Genomic DNA, 17,937 nt, shown 5'->3' with positions numbered 1-17,937 from the left:
GATTTTTTTTAAATTTTCGACATTTCCGAGGGTAACTGGACCAGCTTTTACCAAAGTTTCCTTCCTTCTGAATAAATTAAATTGCTGAAATTGCAGTTTTTCTCCAGGAAGAGAAATTTATAAAGATATGAAAATAAAACTGAGTCACTTAAGAGGGCTGGGTGGTTGTGGCCATTTTCAGACTATATTGATCTCCTTTAGAAGAAGAGCTCCATATAAAGATATACAAAAATGATCAAAAATTAAAAATAAAATGTATGAAATTTTTGTTTGCCAAATGATAGTTGACAGCTTAAGATATCATATCTAAAAACTTAAGTTATATCTGATGGTTAATTTGTTGACCCCAGCCTCCTTAAAAGGTCTTCTCAAAAACCCTTGCCAGAAAAAACGAAGCTAATTCAAATGCTACCGCTTATTACATACATTAAAATTGATTAAATTATTGCCCTTGGGGATAATATTAGATATATTAATATTTTAAAGAAAAATATATTTATTAGTAAAGTTTAAAATTTGTATTCCATAAGGACAACAACGTCACGATTAGAATAATCAATATTTACATGATCCTAGATTGTGTAGATTCAAATTTTTCAAAGTATGGCTACCATGGCCAGGGTTGGACAAAAGCCGGTTTAATTCCATGTTTGTATGCATAAAAATGTATAATTTCCCTTTCTTATTACACTAGTATCAAACGTCAGGTTGATCATGAAACATCCCCATTTAGTATATATATATATTTTTTTTAATTGTTCAAGTAAGGTCCTGAAGGAAGGTTAAGACCAAAAATGGACCAAAGTTTAACATTTAAAGGTGTATGAAACAAAGTATCTTCTTTAAAAAGGACGTTAAATAGTTGAAATAATGCGATCAGATTTATATATTATTACCTTTCGTAGTAGGACTTCTATTTGTATTACATTTTTGCCAGTAGATCGGGCATCCATTATACAGGATAATTATTAAGGTGACTAAGGCGAAGGTTATCGCCCATGGGCATCTTATATAATTTCCAGTTGAATGATGCCGTCGAACACGTGCACTAAAACCCCTGTCACACCGGGACTGCGTCCTCACGGCGATCGCACGGCGTCCATAAAAAATGCAAAACGCCGAGGTGAGCGCAGTAGAGTCTCCTACAGCGCCGTGACAACGCGGCGAGATCTCCACTGAACGCGGTAGGGTCGCGTAGGGTCTCCTAGAACGCCAGGGGACGGCGCGCACTTTGGGCATGCAAAAAGTACGCACCGTGTGATCGCCGTCTGATAAGAACGCAGTAGAAACGTAGTATGATCGCCGTAGCAGCGCGATGAGATCTCCAACAACGCAGTGGGAGCTCCGTACGCACGCCGTGAAGACGCACATGATCGCAGCATGAACGCAGTGATAGTAGACTGCGCTTCCACGGAGACCTCGCGGAGTCCTTGGAGATGTCACGGCGTTTCTATCGCGCTTTTACGGCGCTTCTAATGAGATTAATTGTCTTGTGATTTTTTTGACTGCGATTACACAGCGACAACAAGGAGTTGTCACTGCGATCATTGCGTTCCCTTGGCGTTTCTACCGCGTACGTTGGCGATCACAATGCGCTTTCACGGCGTTGTTAGAGCGTTGTCAGCCAGCTCACATAACAAGAGCAATCGCCTCATATTTGATCAGCAATAATTCTAACGTATTTTTGCACTCCTGGCCAGGAGCATGGGAGTAAAATTGGGAAGTAAAAATTACACCAGAACCTGTTCTGTTGTTTCAGTGGGGTTGCGATGGAATTACTTAAATTCTATAACAACTTTTCAGTGTGTTTATTTTTTACATTCATAATAAAATCAAAGAAAAAACACATCTGAATTGATATAATTGAAAAAAGAAGGGTTTTAATTATAAAACTAACAGTAATTTAATACTAAATTATTCAAATATATCATTTTTGAAGACTTTTCGCTATATGACTCGAATCTTCAAAGAAAAATATCTTACACTCCTTCTTAATAAATATCCATAGTGAAGAACGCATCGTGGACGTACATGTATTGTGAACGCAGCAAGCGCAGTGAGAACGCCTTGAACGCTAGGTGACAACTCCTAACACGCCGTAAAAGCTCCGCGGAGGCGCAGTCAATCGCGAAGAGATCTCCGTTGGGAACGCAGTAGCACGCCGCGAGAACGCCGTAGAAACGCGTGGATCGCCGTAGAGACGCCATGACATCTTCACATTGTAAAAATTTTACTGAAATTTGTGGGATTTCCCTGCGATTTTAACATTTTTACAACGCCGTAATGACTCCGTGTGGACGCAGCTTGGTGTGACAGGGCCCTTACTTAGGTCATATGCATGTTACGGACATTATTCGATTATTTATTATAAACTGATGTAAATTCATGTGACGAATTTGCTGAATGAAATCGTTTTCATTATATAACTGTTAAAATGCAATTTATTTTGCATCACACATTTAATGGCATCTTACTTTATAAAAACAATCTTTTCAAATATTGCCAGCAAGGCATGCAGCAGCGATGTATATCAGTATGAATAATTCTCATCAAACGTGCATGTAAATTGTATAAAAAATAAATCAATGGATGCATTGGCTATGAGAGTTTTAATCTGAAAGTATATCAAGCCCATAAACATTCTTTTCTAATGTTGCCGTTCTCGTGAAATAACATTTTAGTGAGTATGACCGTATCAAATTCATCCTCTGATTCACTGCTTTCTCAAATATGTGAAATATAAAGTCGAGCTGTGTTTATCATTATTTTTTTCTTCAAAAAAAAAAATTAATAAATCTTCCATAGGCATTTGAATTACTTAATTTTTGTGATGAATCATGTCTGGCATAAATTCCCCCTATACAGAATAGTTTCATTCTGTGTTAAATCCAGTGTATTTTCCCATTAAATCTGTGACCCCCGAGTAATATTATAAGAGGAAAGAGATATATAAAAATTCGATGTTTTGAACGGATGCTAATGTTTTCTTAAGAAAAGGACATGATTTTAAATTAAGGATATACATTAATTATTAATCTTTGAAAATAAATCATTTATGTTTCACGTATTGAGCTCTTATTAAGCGTATATTAAAGGAAAACAATTGAGTCCCTAACAGCTACAAACAATAACTTTGGAAAAACGTGAATGAGCTATATGAAGATCGTTTTTTCAATCATTGAAGCTTGAATTTTTAAAAAATCTGATAAACATGCTGTAATGTCGTATGTATATTTCATCATTTAAATGTCACAACAAAACATACGTTGTATCTCCTTTCTAAAAAGATTTTGTTTGTGCTATGCAGTGACTGTCTCTAAAAAGTTTTTTTTCCTTGATTTTTTTTCTGCATTTTCCCCATTTAAATAAAAGAGGCAATTTTATCAAACTTTCATTATCATTTTTATTTTAATGTTCCTTTTTCCATATCTGCGAGGTATACTAAGTAAGAAAATTGTTGCAATATCTTTCTTAAATACATGTATGTTTACCCATTTCAAAATAAGAAATGTTTTGCTCTGTTTGCACCTCAAGAAAACCATGGGATTACTATTATTCATTCTTTTTAAATTTACTTAATTTTTAACAAGCGGAATCCTGAAGTGTCGAGAGGAAATAGGTCGGTTAAAGAGATACATCTTACTACAGCGATAGATCTCCTAAATCCTGTGAACAATACAAATTCTGAACAGGGCAAAACCACAGACCACTGGAAATATCAGAGATGGGATCGGGTGCCTAGAGGGAAAAACCATCCCCCTGTCAACCCGTCACACCTGCCTTAGGTCTTTTGTATTCATCAACAGGAAGGTCATATGTTTCATGATTCGGAGAGGGGGGTTGATTTCAATTTTTATTTATTTATTTGTTTTAGTTTTTGAGAATCCACGTTTGATTTCCTCCACTTCTTGAATATTTTGTAGCAGAGGACATTTGACACTTCTCCTTCACAGCAGTTAAAATTTGTCAGAAGTAAAAATCAGGGCTTCTTGATAGAATTGCTGGAACTTGTATCTATATTTGTAAGCATCTTTATGATGCTTTGGAATACACTATAGGTATGATATCTCAAATAGTTTACCGTTGACTGGAATGTTAAAAGCATTTAAAACTGACACATGATTTTGAAGAATTTTATCTTTTGAAAGAGAACTTACATGTACACAGATGTGGCATTAAAGCCATGTTCTAAAATGCAGTTGTAATAACAAATCTTAAAAGCAAAGATGGATTGTTATTGACTTTGTAAGCCATAGCATATTATTCATTTTAGTCTTTCAAATTCTTTTCACAGAAAACAGAAGAATAATTACATCTGAACCTCTTTATCCTGACAAAGTGTCGAGGTCTTCCCCTTCATATTTTACGAATCGTGTAACAAACTCTTTCACGTGATACATAATAGAAATAAGGTTTTGTCGCCATAATTTTAGACCCTTTCAGGTCATCTTTTTCAACTTTATTTGCAACACCAGTCATGATGCGATCAGCAGGACTATAGTTGATTGACATATTGATTAATCATATGTTGCTTTACGTCCCGTTCGAGAATTTTTCACTCATATGGAGACGTCACCATACATGTACAAATGTATACAGAGGAGGGGCTTCAAATTTATACCTTTACTGGGCACTCGGAGCTATTGAGCAGTGAGGGATCTTTATCATGCCAACGCCTACAGTGACACAGAGCCTCAGTTTTTATGTCTCATTCGAAAGACTCGCATCTTTTACTTCAAAGTGCCGAGCGCTTGGCAATGGAACATTTGCTACCTATTTTTATTGACTTGGGTCAGTCGCGGCCAGGATTTGAACCCATGCTCTACCGACTGAGCTACTTGAAGGACGACTAAAGTTGAAATAGGAAGAAGAACAAATACACTTAAGAGGACTTTGATTTAGACACTGTGCTTATAAAAAAGTTTGGAAGCAACACTGGGGAATTTCTGTTAAGGAAATTTAGGGCGTTAACTTCATCTTAAATTAAAATTTGTTGAAATGCAGGGCAGATTTTTTTTTCTTGATTGAGAATGTTTCTAATGTTTACAGAATCTAGACCTTTATTGACAAATTTTAGCTTAAGGAACCTACTGGCTGATTGAGAGTTATTGTCTTCCATAATAAGTAGAGGTTTGAAGAACCTGCAATGGACAACATCCATAATCATAAAGATTACCTTGTATTCTGGTGTTAAGGAATGCATGCATGGACTTACTTAAGCTTAACAAAGATATCTATTTAATAAGGAGATTTCTCTTACATGTAGAGTATCTTAATCATTATAGAGATATGTTTAAAAAATTATTCATGGATACAAGAGATAGTTTATATATATATATATATATATATATATATATATATATATATATATATATATATATATATATATATATATATATATATATATTTCTTATGAAAATAGAGATATGTTAAATGAAGCAATATATCATATCTTTTACATATATAAAAATATATTTATCTTAAGTAAAATAAAATATCTATAAGACTGCATTTCCCTCTCTCTTTTTCTCTCACTCTTTGAGAACTGTGAAGAAAAAAGTTATCTTGCTTAGCTAATGATTTTAAAACGTCTTGTCATAGTCAACATGTGATACCTGTGGGAAAAGTGTCAAATTTTCAAAATCTTAATCTTTGTTTTCAGCAAAAAAAAACCAGTATCTCTTATTAACACAATACCACTTCAGTATTAAATCTAAACAGGAAAAAAATCCAACATCGTAAAAGAAACCAGGAAACCGGAAGTTAATTAGATGAGCACAATACTTGGCATTGTCAACAACTTCCTTAAGTCAGACGACATGGGCTCTTCCCATCATGCTTGTAGAATATTGAGAACATGCATTATTTTATATATAATGAAACTTCTGTTTAAATTGTTGTCTTTTAATAATAGCTATACTACTATTTTAGAGGTCTTAGGTAGGAAGGAAGATATATATTGTATAATTATCCCCCCCCCCGTTAAGTGTTTGTTGGGGGATATTGTATCAAATTGATGTTTCTTCTCCACCTTTGAGGAAAACTGCCCCTACAATTGTTGCTGTCTGTAAAGAGATTTCATTTAATTCTTTCAATAAGCACCACAAAAGATGTGTCTAGGGCGAGCTCTATAAACTAAATCCCCTGGCTACTTCGGTATTATTGTAATCTGCTTATGTATAGGTTGAATTGTTACTCGTGTTTCGTTTTAAAAGAGGCCGTTTAATTTTAAATGAATAAAAACTGACAACGAAGAACAAAAATATGATTTTTAAAAAAAAATTTCAAAGATGTAAAAAAATATATATATACTTCAAAGGGAACATGTATATTAATTGCAGGTTTAATAACATTTCAAATCATAAGGTCCCCGACAGATGTTTCAGGGAATCAAGCTTATTAATGAAATTGAGACAATCAATTTAAATTAAACACTATTTGCAAAGAATTTAATAGTAGTTTATTCATATAGTGCCTAATTTATTTTATCTTTGAATTTAAGTGTAAACAGATGTACATGTTCCAACAACATTTGATTGATTGATTGTGAGTTGCTTTACGTCCCGTTCGAGAATTTTTCATTCATATAGAGACGCTACCATATACCGGTGAAGGGCTTCAAATTTAGACCTTTATTCGACACTCAGGGCCATTGAGCAGTGAGGGTTCTTTATCGTGCCAACGCCTTCCATGACACGGGGTCTCGGTTTTTAAGGCCTCATCCGAAAGACCCGCAACTTTCACTTCAAAGCCGAGCGCTTGGCGAAGGAACAGTTGCTGCTTATTTTTTATCGACTTTTGTCAGTCGCAGCCGTGATTCGAACACACGACTTTCCGATCACGGAGTGAGCACTCTACTGACTGAGCTACCGTGACGGTACCAACAACATTTAAAGATATTGCAAAGATAACAAGCATTCTGAGAGTATTGCATTAGCAATACTAGTCCCCTACCAGCAAGTGTAATCTGGTTCCCGTTAAAAATTGAAAAAAAATAATTCCGTCAAAAATTAATGAAGTGGAACAAAATGCAAATTTGATCTATAACTCATCAAGGTAAAGTCACATACCAAACATCAGCTCAATATCTGCAAGCGTTTAGAAAAAAAAATGCGAAAAACCCTGCAAAATTGAAAAGGTCATAATTCCGTCAAAAATCATTGAAGCGGAACGAAATGCAAACATCAAGATACACTCACATACCAAAAATCAGCTTAATATCTGCAAGCGTTTAGAAGAAAAATGCGGAAAACCAAGTGGGACAGACTGACAGACAGACAGAGGGACAGACGGACGGACAGACTCAGAGGAAACCTATAGTCCCCTCCGGTTTCACCGGTAGGGGACTAATAATTTGGGAAGTCCCTCCCTCCATCCCCCCCCCAAAAATAAAATAATAATAAATAAAAATTATTTTCAGATTTTGAAAGCCCATAAATTTACTGAGTTTTTTTAAGTCCAGTTTCATCACAAAAAAGCTATCTTGACTCATTGAGAATGAAACGTATTTATAAAGATTTTTTTGAACACTACAACTGTAACACATGCTTCTTCATTCAACTTGTAATTCAAGGGAACATGCGAATAATCTGTCTGCAACAATCTTTTAACATTCACCTACATGTGATAAAAACAAATAACAGATGTAAATAATTTACTCTGCAGACTTCCTTACGTAATTAAGTACAAGATATGTAAAGGAATTTGTAACCTTTAGTGCACAAACGGATGATAATTGTATTCCCTGTAGAACACTTAATTCATATAAAGAAAACATTGTAACATTGATTTTAAGCCCAAATGAATAGGTCAAAAAATAAATAAGATAAAAAATAACCATTTTTTACGATTTGATATATGGTCGTGTACTAATATTTTTTCTAACATTTTTATTGAACGTATCGCAAAATATCTAATATTATAAATTTACTTAAAAAGAGTATAATATAACTTTAATCTCACATCTCAGGAAAAGTCCTCATTTAAACACAAATTTTATCACATTTTAACCAGAACCTTCAAATAGAATAGCCTCAGACAACCTGATTGAAGTCTTAAAGCTTTCAATTGCTTCTGAATAATCTCACACACTTCCGGCAGGTTCGGACAATTTCCTGTCTAAATCGTTCATGGATAATACTGTAAATAAACGGGTTAGCTGCAGAATTGATCATATAAGACCTTATCAGAAAATTATACGCCACCTCTGTAGAGTTTCCTTTGTTGACCTCTAGGAAGGCAGTATGGGTAATTTTCAGCACCCTCGTTATCAGATGAGGGAGAAAACCAATAATAAATACGATTGTCACCGAGTAGAATATGAGAGTCGAGCCTTTCATTCGAATACCTCTTTTCCCAATGGCATATCCACAACGCTCAATGTTCATGTCCGAATGGTTGTCCTGGAATTTTTGAGATTCGGAAGTGTCCTTCATGAAAATTAATCCATCGTGAAAAGATCCTCTCCTCCTACGATACAACTTCATTCCTATCAGAGAGTATAAAATTATCATTAACACAAGGGAGAGTATAAACACGATGTTAAGTATATAAAGATATATACGAGCATTGATTGATTCATCACTAAAACTTGAACATTCAAACCCATTGATTGTTACATTGACTCCCCGCACGGGTGAAGGTTCGAGTCCCGCAAACATCACTATGGGCCAAGAAAAGAGGATGCTTAGTCCTACACAAATGCAGCAAGCTCTCTTAGCACGGCTGGGAGTGAATAAAATTCGGGAACTTCTGACACAAAGGTTCATGTACCTGTCTATAGCCACAGCTACAAGGGTAAACCCGGCAGCAAGAACAATTGAAAACTCAACAAATCTCATAGTCTTACAGAAATCCCCAGATGTGAATCTGTATTGATTTCTGAGGTCGTAAATTTCAAAAGGCATCACAATTAAACAATTCATGAGATCGAATACGGCCAACACGGAAATAAAAACTCCCTTCGTTGTTGATTTACTTTTAGATTTGTAAACATAAAACACAATGCTGTTTCCGATTCCTCCAACAATTATTAACAGGAAAACAAAACATATCACTGGTAACAAAAGCACAGCATTTTCGTCGTTTTTGTAATTCAAAAGAGTCTCCTCATCCGTCACTTCTTTCGTATCATCTCTTTCAGTAAGGTTTGGATTTATGTCCATGCCGCCTATCGACATTCTGGTCAAAAAGTTTCCCGTTTGATGGGTTCCCAATTTTGTTTCCCGATCATGCATTTCCTATCACATGTTTACGCTCTGTTCATTTCAGTTTCCTAAAAACTCAGGGAAAATAACCACTAATCCAGTCGATATATAAGACACTTGAATTTTTAGAAATGCAGCACTTCTTGAGTAAGGAGAGAAACGATACACTTTCTCGCCGGTTATATTTTGTAGCACGAGGATGTTGATAAACACTGCCTTTTAGCCTAAACAAAGTAAAGATTCGCACCTGTAGAAAAAAGATCAATATCAATTAGACATTTCAAATGCCTCATCCATATAATTTTACCGTCACTAAATAAATGAATATTAACCAAAAAATATACAGAACTCACTGCTAACGTTAACGATCAAAAATGATAAAAATATCTATAAGCACCATGCCGTCTGAGAAGTCTGCTTCAACGAAAACAACCCATAATTTATTTGCTGTAAAGAAGAATGATAAAACTTACAATATCAAAGCCCTCAGTTGGATTTTATCAAATCCGATTGGTCTTATTTTTTGAATATGTGGACTACCCAGATTTAGAGAAAAAAGACATTTTTTTTTTAAAGAACTGCAACAAACGAATGAAATCCAAACAATAACAGACTTTACTGAAAGGCCCATTTTATTCTGGACAATTTAGAAACTCCTGTGTGGTATTAATTGCTCATTAAATGCCATCAACGAAACTAAGAGGCTCACTATGTGCATTAAATCGACATTTAATGGCAGACGAACATTTCATCAACATTTGTACCGCGCTAGTAATATTGGGGTTGTTATGATTTGCTTTCCCAACGTCAGAAAAAAAGAGTTAACCCATATGCTTATGTCATTTATCTAAATATGTATGTTTTGGCCTTCATAACTACATAAGCTGTTATAAAGTATAGTAATACTTCATCTTTGAAATTGTGGAATTTCCATGAGTTGATGATACGAAAAACTGACTGCTCTCTCTCTCTCTCTCTCTCTCTCTCTCTCTCTCTGCGAGTCTTGCAAAAAATTCAACGACATGAAATTCAGATATTTCAACAAACATTGGCGTTATTATTTTTCTCCCATACACTTCGCTCTGCATCAAGAATCAAGACATCTAATTACATAGCGAGTACAAACGGGAGGAAATCCCGTTTTATTATAAACACTCCTGGCAGAATGTGTTCTTTTATCACAAGATTATGTAACTTCAGAGTGCGTTTTTCCTGCAGTATGAAAAAAAAAATACAAACGAATGATGTGTGCATGCATCATAAATTTAAAGTATTTTCAAAATTCTAATACTGCATCACGAAAAAAAGTTGTGGTTATTAAAAAATTATTAATGTTAAATGAAAGAAATTAAATACTACATTCCTCGTTAAAAAAGTGGTTTTGTTGATAAAGTAACACGAGTAAAAATCTTAATGGTCATCAGAGTTATTTCCCTTCTTTAATCCACGAACTTGATTACACACAAAAAAAATAAAAACAGTAGATATTCCACACTTTGCATACAAAGGGATTCTCAGTATTGTTTTTTTTTTTTTTTTTTTTTTTGCTGTTGACAATGAATAACATTTTTCTAAGATTGCGCTATATCTATAAGTTTTAAAAGAAAATACCTGGTACTATCCAGTATTTTGCTGTATATATGTAAATGTAACACTTTTACTTTGTGAAAGAAAACTATTGAAAATAATTGTGTAGCCAGAAAATATTGTTCAAGCTAGGAAGAATTGTTAATATTTATATGAATGCTTTGAAAAACACTCTAAACTGTGTAATAGGCGTAATTTAACACAACACAATGTATGAAATCAATGTTTCTGTATATCACAGTAGCCAATAGATGCAATTTTTGTAACATATATTTAATTTCAATCTCTCTGTGCACCATACATTTACTAATTAGAATACGCTGATTATACACTCTTTTTTAAAACATTTTACATTCTTTTATTATGCTTCATATTGATTGTATGCCAATATAATTGACTGTCGTCATGAGAAAAAGGCCCTTAAGGTCAAAATTTCACAAATTGACTTTATGGTAAATTTTGATAGCCTGACTCTTTCTGAATGCAAATATACATCAACATTTAAAATATCTCACTTTTTCAGTATTTTATGAGCATTTTAGTAAGGCTGCTTCAAAACAACGTTGACGTTACTTACTGAAAACGTAATGACGTCGCGTGCGTCACAATCAGTTTCCAAACATTCTTTTAAAAACTACATTTTTTACATAACCTTAATCGTTTTGACTCATATAAACTTGAGATTTTTTTTTCTTCCAAGCAACTAGTATGTAATTATTCATGAGGGAAGTCGCATACTATTTTCATACTATATTAGAGCAAGTCTAGTAATTTTGTAAAGGGTGGGCTGAGGGTCTAGACAGGATCTAGGGACGGTTTTTATTCAGTCGAAAAATTAATACTTGTTGAATTCTACATCATAAGGTATTCTTTTTAAAATTCATACCCTAGCTCAATTTATAAAAGATATAAAGCACTTGTAATATTAAAATATGAAAAAATCTATATAGATGTCCCAGAAGGTTACCTTGTGCAATTAAAGCGGGGCATCCCCTCGCGAAAGAGCACATCGATCCCGATATAAAAAAAATATTTTCGGATGTAAGCACGCATACACTCACCCACATACACGCACGTTACTTTATCCCCTATAACTTTGTTACGAAGGGATAATAACACCTCATGTATTTTCTGTATCACCAAAAAATTCTAACGGGAAATAAATTCAGATACGTCATGATGTGTAAACTTTTGCTTTCTTTTTCTTTCTTTTTTTAAGGTTCATTAAAAAAAAAATCATAATTAATAACAAAACAAAAGAAAAAAACAAAAACAAAAAATCTGTTCACTACCTTCAAGGGGATTCTTTTATTTAGCTTTTTCTTAATTTTTAAAAAAAAATGTTTAAATAATTAAGTTTCCATTGTTTATACAATTCAATTTCTTCGCCTTACATGTAGTTATGGAGTAGAAACATAACAAAGAGGCACATAACGAAGTCAAAGGATTAGCTTGTATTATGAACGTTTATTCTATACATGAATTTTTTTTTTTTTTTTTTTTTTTTTTTTTGTCAACTACTTACTTTTTTCAGTAAATCACACTTAATCCAAAGCGATTAAAAATGTTTCTGTCCTTTTTTTTATTTTGAGGAACCTGAGCCCTCGACGCTACTGCTGCATCACTTGAACGCAACAAGTATTGGTCATTATTTCTTATAGTGCTGCTAATCTAAAAAAAAAAAAACCTGATATATATACACAAACTAAACGGACTTTTCTGAGCGAAATGAAATACAGTTGCATTACAATTTTTTTTATAAAATCTATTTGAAATTGAAACCGAATATCATGCGAGACTTAACAGATCCGTAGAACGCGCGGGGGGGGGGGGCAATTTTTCCTCTTATACATGCTGCCCCCCATTTCTGTTTTTGTAAGGTGAAGCACTGGTAAATTCTAGGATTTGTACAGATAAGTTTTTCCCTTTTTCTGCTTGTCAGGTTATAGTATAGTTTTTTTTTTTGCCCTACCAAACCCCCACCCCCCACCCCGAACTTTTGAAACTAACTACGGACCTGCTTGAATATATGTGTTGGTTAATTAAGATCATCAACTCATCTTCCTCTGTGGCATCAGCTACATGTAACCTGACACCTAAGCTTTTCATATTTCGATGCGATGAAATGTACATGAAATTATATTCTAAAACAATAATCGAATATTACGTCTAACACAGGCCCGTAGGAAGCAATTTCAGTTTTGTTTTTTTTTTTTTTGGGGGGGGGGGTAGCTTTACATTTTCAGTTGGGGGGCACTATCAACTACCAAAAATTCCTTGACAAGCAAAATTAAAAAAAAAAGTCATCAAACGTTTTTATTGAGAGGGCACAAACATATAGTAGCTAGTAGCCCCCCCGTGCCCCCCCCCCGCCCCCCGTTCCTACGGCCATGTAACACATATGTTTATACTTTTTTTATATATATGAGGCGATTCGGTTAAGCAATATCCCATTGAATGTTTGTAACTCTACCACTCTAACTTGACCTTCATGGGCGATCGACTTAGTATCTACTTTTGTCTTGAAAGCTAAAGATAAAATAGACAAACCATTTTTTCCTAGGTATTGTTTCAAAAAATAACAATTTGTCAGAATCTCGAAATTAAAGAGCATGACTCTTATTTTTGCCTGTTACCACACGACTAAAATAGAAACTTTTTTTGTGTGTGTGCTTGTTTAATATTTTTCCCTCAGTATCCCTACATCAACGGAACTTTCAAAAATGTCGAGATCCGGGGTATCGATATATCAGAGCTGAGACTCGACGTTCAAGATTTCAACACGAAAGAAACGTGACTAATTTATTACATACAGATGTACATGAATACAACAGTACACACGCACTTAACGTTTTAAACTTTTCTTTTCATAAATGAAAAATTCTCCATACTATTATACATGTAGTATGGAGAATTTTTTTATTTATGAAAAGAAAGGTAAAAAACGTCAAGTGCCTGTGCAACATTCAGCAAAAAAAAAACAAAAAACAAAACAAACAAACAAACAAACCTTTTTTAACATATGGTCATCAAAGTTTTGCCTGAACCTCCTTTTCTCCGCTCGAAACATCACCAGTGTTATTTTTTTTTTTTTCATATTTCTCAAAATTTATATTTCTGTACTGTCTTTGTTGTCTTACGACTGGTGTGGTTGATGTTTTTGAAAGTTCTCTTAACATTTGAATTTGACACCCATAACCACTTGTTGCTGGTTCCAATTCCCCTGTCGGTGATTTATTCTCAAAAGATGTCACCATATCAAAATTTATCAGACGTTTGTAATTTCTTTACAGCCTAATGTATTGTTTAATCTGTTGTTTCTTTTGTGTCATTACTATTTTTATTCCTTATATCACCGTCGATGTAATTGTTATTTTCTTCAACTTTGATCATAATGCTTTTGGAAAAAGTCCACATTAGCTGTATTTATTTCCTAAATGTATTGCAATTCAATTTCGAGTCAGTTTTTATCGGAACAATTTAAGAAAATTGATACAATAGTCATTTTTATCAGAAACTACTTTTTTGTATTTATTTGATCATTTCAAAATGTTTTCTTAATCATAATTTATTTTTTGCAAAAATTTCCGTGGCATCCCCCTCTTCCGTTTTTCCCCTTAGCATATTCTCTTGCTGTTAACTTAGCAAAGAATTATCTATATAGGGGCTGTTTGCCCCCCCCCCCCCTCTCATTAGTTGCTGTAGTAGGAGGTTCGAATCTCCCATAATACCAGATACCAGTACTATACCCCCCCCCCCCCCCAAAAAAAAGAGAAAAGAATGGTTCTCTTTTTTAGATTGAACTTTTACCGATTTCTGTTTTATTCGCAGATTTTTTTTTTTTTTTTTTTTTTTTTTTTTGCTTTTCAATGATCTGCACCCCACCCCCTCCCCCTCAAACACATTTGGATGTCGACGCTTCACCCTGAGTTGGTGAGCTGGTCTAACTGCGCATATCGATATTATTAACTATGGATTAATTAAAATGGCTAAGTACATTTTACATTAGGTGTTTTTTTAGAATTAAGAAGTAATTTTTTACTTCCGTGTTTACAATACCGCAACTTTGACGTCGTTTTCTGCGCATTGTGACGTAAAAAGATAAGGGCCCTTTTCTCATGACGGCAGTCAATTATTTTGTGCAATAAATAAATAAAATTAAGGCCAAAATAAAAAATAGGTTTGTTTCCCCTAACGCGACCGACCCACTTAAATCGTGCCGACTGAAAAGTTTTTTTAATAAGATTATTCAAATATTTATTTTTTATTGTTTATCAACTTTATAAAATACAATTTCATCAAAATTCGTTTTTTATCAGAATGGCGGCTTTTGTTTTACTCTCATTTAGCGCCCACAACATGTTGCCACAGAGGAATATTTAGTGTTATAAAACAACGGCGATGTATCAATCTTGATATACATCTTTAACTTATTAGAATCCTACACTCTTGAAACATTTCGTGAATTAAATATACCATGACTAAGGAGTGTTAACATGGCATTTACAAATGTGTCTTCTAAAATTAACGTACGTAGTGAGCATGACAAAGCCTGCCTCATGAGCAGATGATGGGCCCACTTTGTGTATGCATATCAATAAATTTCACTGCATTTCATTCGTTTCGATCTAAAAAAAAAACACTTCATGTATGATTCTATTTTTACTATATAGGGCGATAGGATTTGTAAATTTATCTTTGTATAATTATTTCATCTTGATAAATATAATTCGGATGTCGTTTCTTCATTCCTTTTATTTATGGGGTAAACTTCGTAACTATAACATTAGATATAACTTTAATCATTTTAGAATTAAATATTGTCTATACAGGTACTCTCTTTTCAAATAGTGTTAAAATCTTTAAAGTTGGCTTATGGTACGGCTTCCTGAGACGTCCAGTGTATTTTTCTTTTCTTTAGTTGGGCCATTGAAAATAGGTTGTTTCTTTGCTTTAAAATACCTTTAAAAATTGCTGGGTCGACAACATTTGAACACCTGCCTGGTAGAGGGCTCCTAATTTAGACTTTTTCTCGGCACGTATGGCCATTGTTCATAAAGCATCAGTAAGGGATCTTTATCGTGCCAACATCTACATGTATACTGTGACACTGCATGGGCCTACGTTTTGTTTTTTTTGTTTTTGTTTTTTTTTTTTGTTTTTTGTTTTTTTTTTTTTTTTGTTTTTTTTTTTTTTTTTTGTAAAAATTCAATTTCAATAAATTTACGCTGGCCTGAGATATTTCACTAGTTCAAATGAATAATATTTGTGAATTAATTTACCATACATGTTGCTTTTAAATTTCATTTGTATGATATTAGGCTTAAAATCGGTTTCTTTTGTTCTTTCTTATTTATAGATATATTATTCAATTTTCAGAATGTATTTTCAAAACTGCTGTCATAAAAAAAAATAATTTACCTACCTACCTACTCAACTTGAAATTTTAGGGTCGGGTTAGGGGAAACAAAGATATTTTTAATGATGGCCTAAGTAAATTCAATGATTTTTCTTCCTTATTGAGAATGTGAACATGTGATTAAAATCAAGTGGATTTTACACGTTTGAAAGTGTGAAGTTCCCTTATATTTCTTTAACTTAAAGAACTATTATATAGTTGTTTCAAAATGTACTCTAAAAATAGCAAAAGAGAATGAATAAAGAAGTGTTTACTTGAAAGCATATAAGGAAATAATGAACTATATCTGACAAGCAAAGTTTATAACCTTGAAAAATAGTCAAACTGTTTTAGAAAAATGTGTACCCTGTGTCCTCAGCAGAGCGTGTCCTTTCATCGTTCAAGAATAAAATATTTTTTTAAGATTAAAGAAATTGAGAGATTAATGAGCATAATTATTATTTAGAGGATTTAACATACTTAATACTTTTTTGGTGATTCAAAGGATAAATGACAACATAAAAGGGTTTGGTTTTGTATTGTATTTAGCTACCTTTCAATTGTATTCAGGAAAACTAGAGGTACTGTGAGCACACTGTGCTCACATATAGATACTCCCGCTCCCTTATGGGTAAAGATCATTAAATTTTCTTCAGTGGTATAGGAAGAGTTGCGGATAAGAGATTGGTACCAATCGGTTGGATAAAAAGAGAGAGAATATTTGAGCTCTCTCTCTCTCTCTCTCTCTCTCTCTATGATAAAATGGCAAACGCTTTCTATATATTTAATTAATCTGTCCTCGTCAGTTAACGTTAGAAGAATATCCCTTGCATTAATATGAAGGTATAACGTACACCTTCTTATTTATACACATTAACGTTGTTAATTGTTGCTTTGTGAAGTTATATTTCCGCAACAATTGATCAAGTCTCAATAAAATTAAATAAACAAGGAACTTTAGAGGTAATGAGATTTAAACATAGACGGAGAGAGATAGGGGCATTGCTTTTAAAATTGTTTTACTATTACACATTTAAAAAAAAAATAAATTGTTTAGACTGTGGTTCACATTCTGTATTGCAGTTTATTTCAAATTTCTGAAGGGATGTTTGAACTTTAAATTTCATTGTTGCTATTCATATAAAGATTTTATTTAATGATCGTATATTGGTGAGTGCTCATGCACTTAATCAAAATAACGCCATTACGTATATGCTTTTTGCTGCATATATCATCAATAAAACTGTGTACTGAAACACACAACGAATAATCGGTAGTCCCACTATTCAGTCGAAAGAGCTGAAGTAGAATTAAATGTCAAGAATTAAAGATGCTGAAACATGTACTGTACCACCGAACATCAATTAAGGCACTGTTGATGATACCCCCCCCCCCCCCCCCCCCCACTATACTTCCAGATAAGAAACGTATTGTACCCAAGAACGTTAATCAATATTTGAAATGTACACTGTATGTATCCATGTATAGCAACTATCAAAATATGACATTACGACGACTTTTCATTACAGACTTCGAACTCAATGAAAATGTTAAACTGACTAATAAGTCCCATCAAAGATACTTTTCCTACAAGTTGTTACGACAATATCAATTCAGAAAACGAATGATTAACATAAGAACTATTGTATGTTCTATATCTGTTAGAAACTAATTCAAGACTATTATATTGAGAGACAGGATAGAAGACTTTACAATTATTTCTCTAGTATATGTACTCATTTAAGC

At 33.6% G+C, this 17,937-nt stretch overlaps 1 protein-coding gene across 1 annotated transcript; it reads right to left on the bottom strand.

Annotated features, from left to right (window-relative positions):
• Positions 1–7,843: 7,843 nt before the first annotated feature.
• Positions 7,844–9,712, bottom strand: LOC133175789 (growth hormone secretagogue receptor type 1-like). The gene is made up of 2 exons (XM_061310908.1): positions 9,680–9,712; positions 7,844–9,453 (listed from the first exon to the last, which is right to left on the bottom strand). The coding sequence occupies exon 2, from the start codon at positions 9,234–9,236 to the stop codon at positions 8,064–8,066; it is 1,173 nt and encodes a 390-aa protein (XP_061166892.1). The 5' UTR covers positions 9,237–9,453; positions 9,680–9,712; the 3' UTR covers positions 7,844–8,063.
• Between the last annotated feature and the right edge of the window lie 8,225 nt (positions 9,713–17,937).

This window comes from Saccostrea echinata, unplaced genomic scaffold, assembly GCF_033153115.1.
Source record: "Saccostrea echinata isolate AGI-Se365-2 ecotype Australia unplaced genomic scaffold, CSIRO_AGI_Sech_v1 ptg000002l, whole genome shotgun sequence".
Lineage (NCBI taxonomy): Eukaryota > Metazoa > Mollusca > Bivalvia > Ostreida > Ostreidae > Saccostrea > Saccostrea echinata.
Note: the sequence above shows the minus strand (reverse complement) of the source record. Positions and strands in the feature narration are given on the sequence as shown.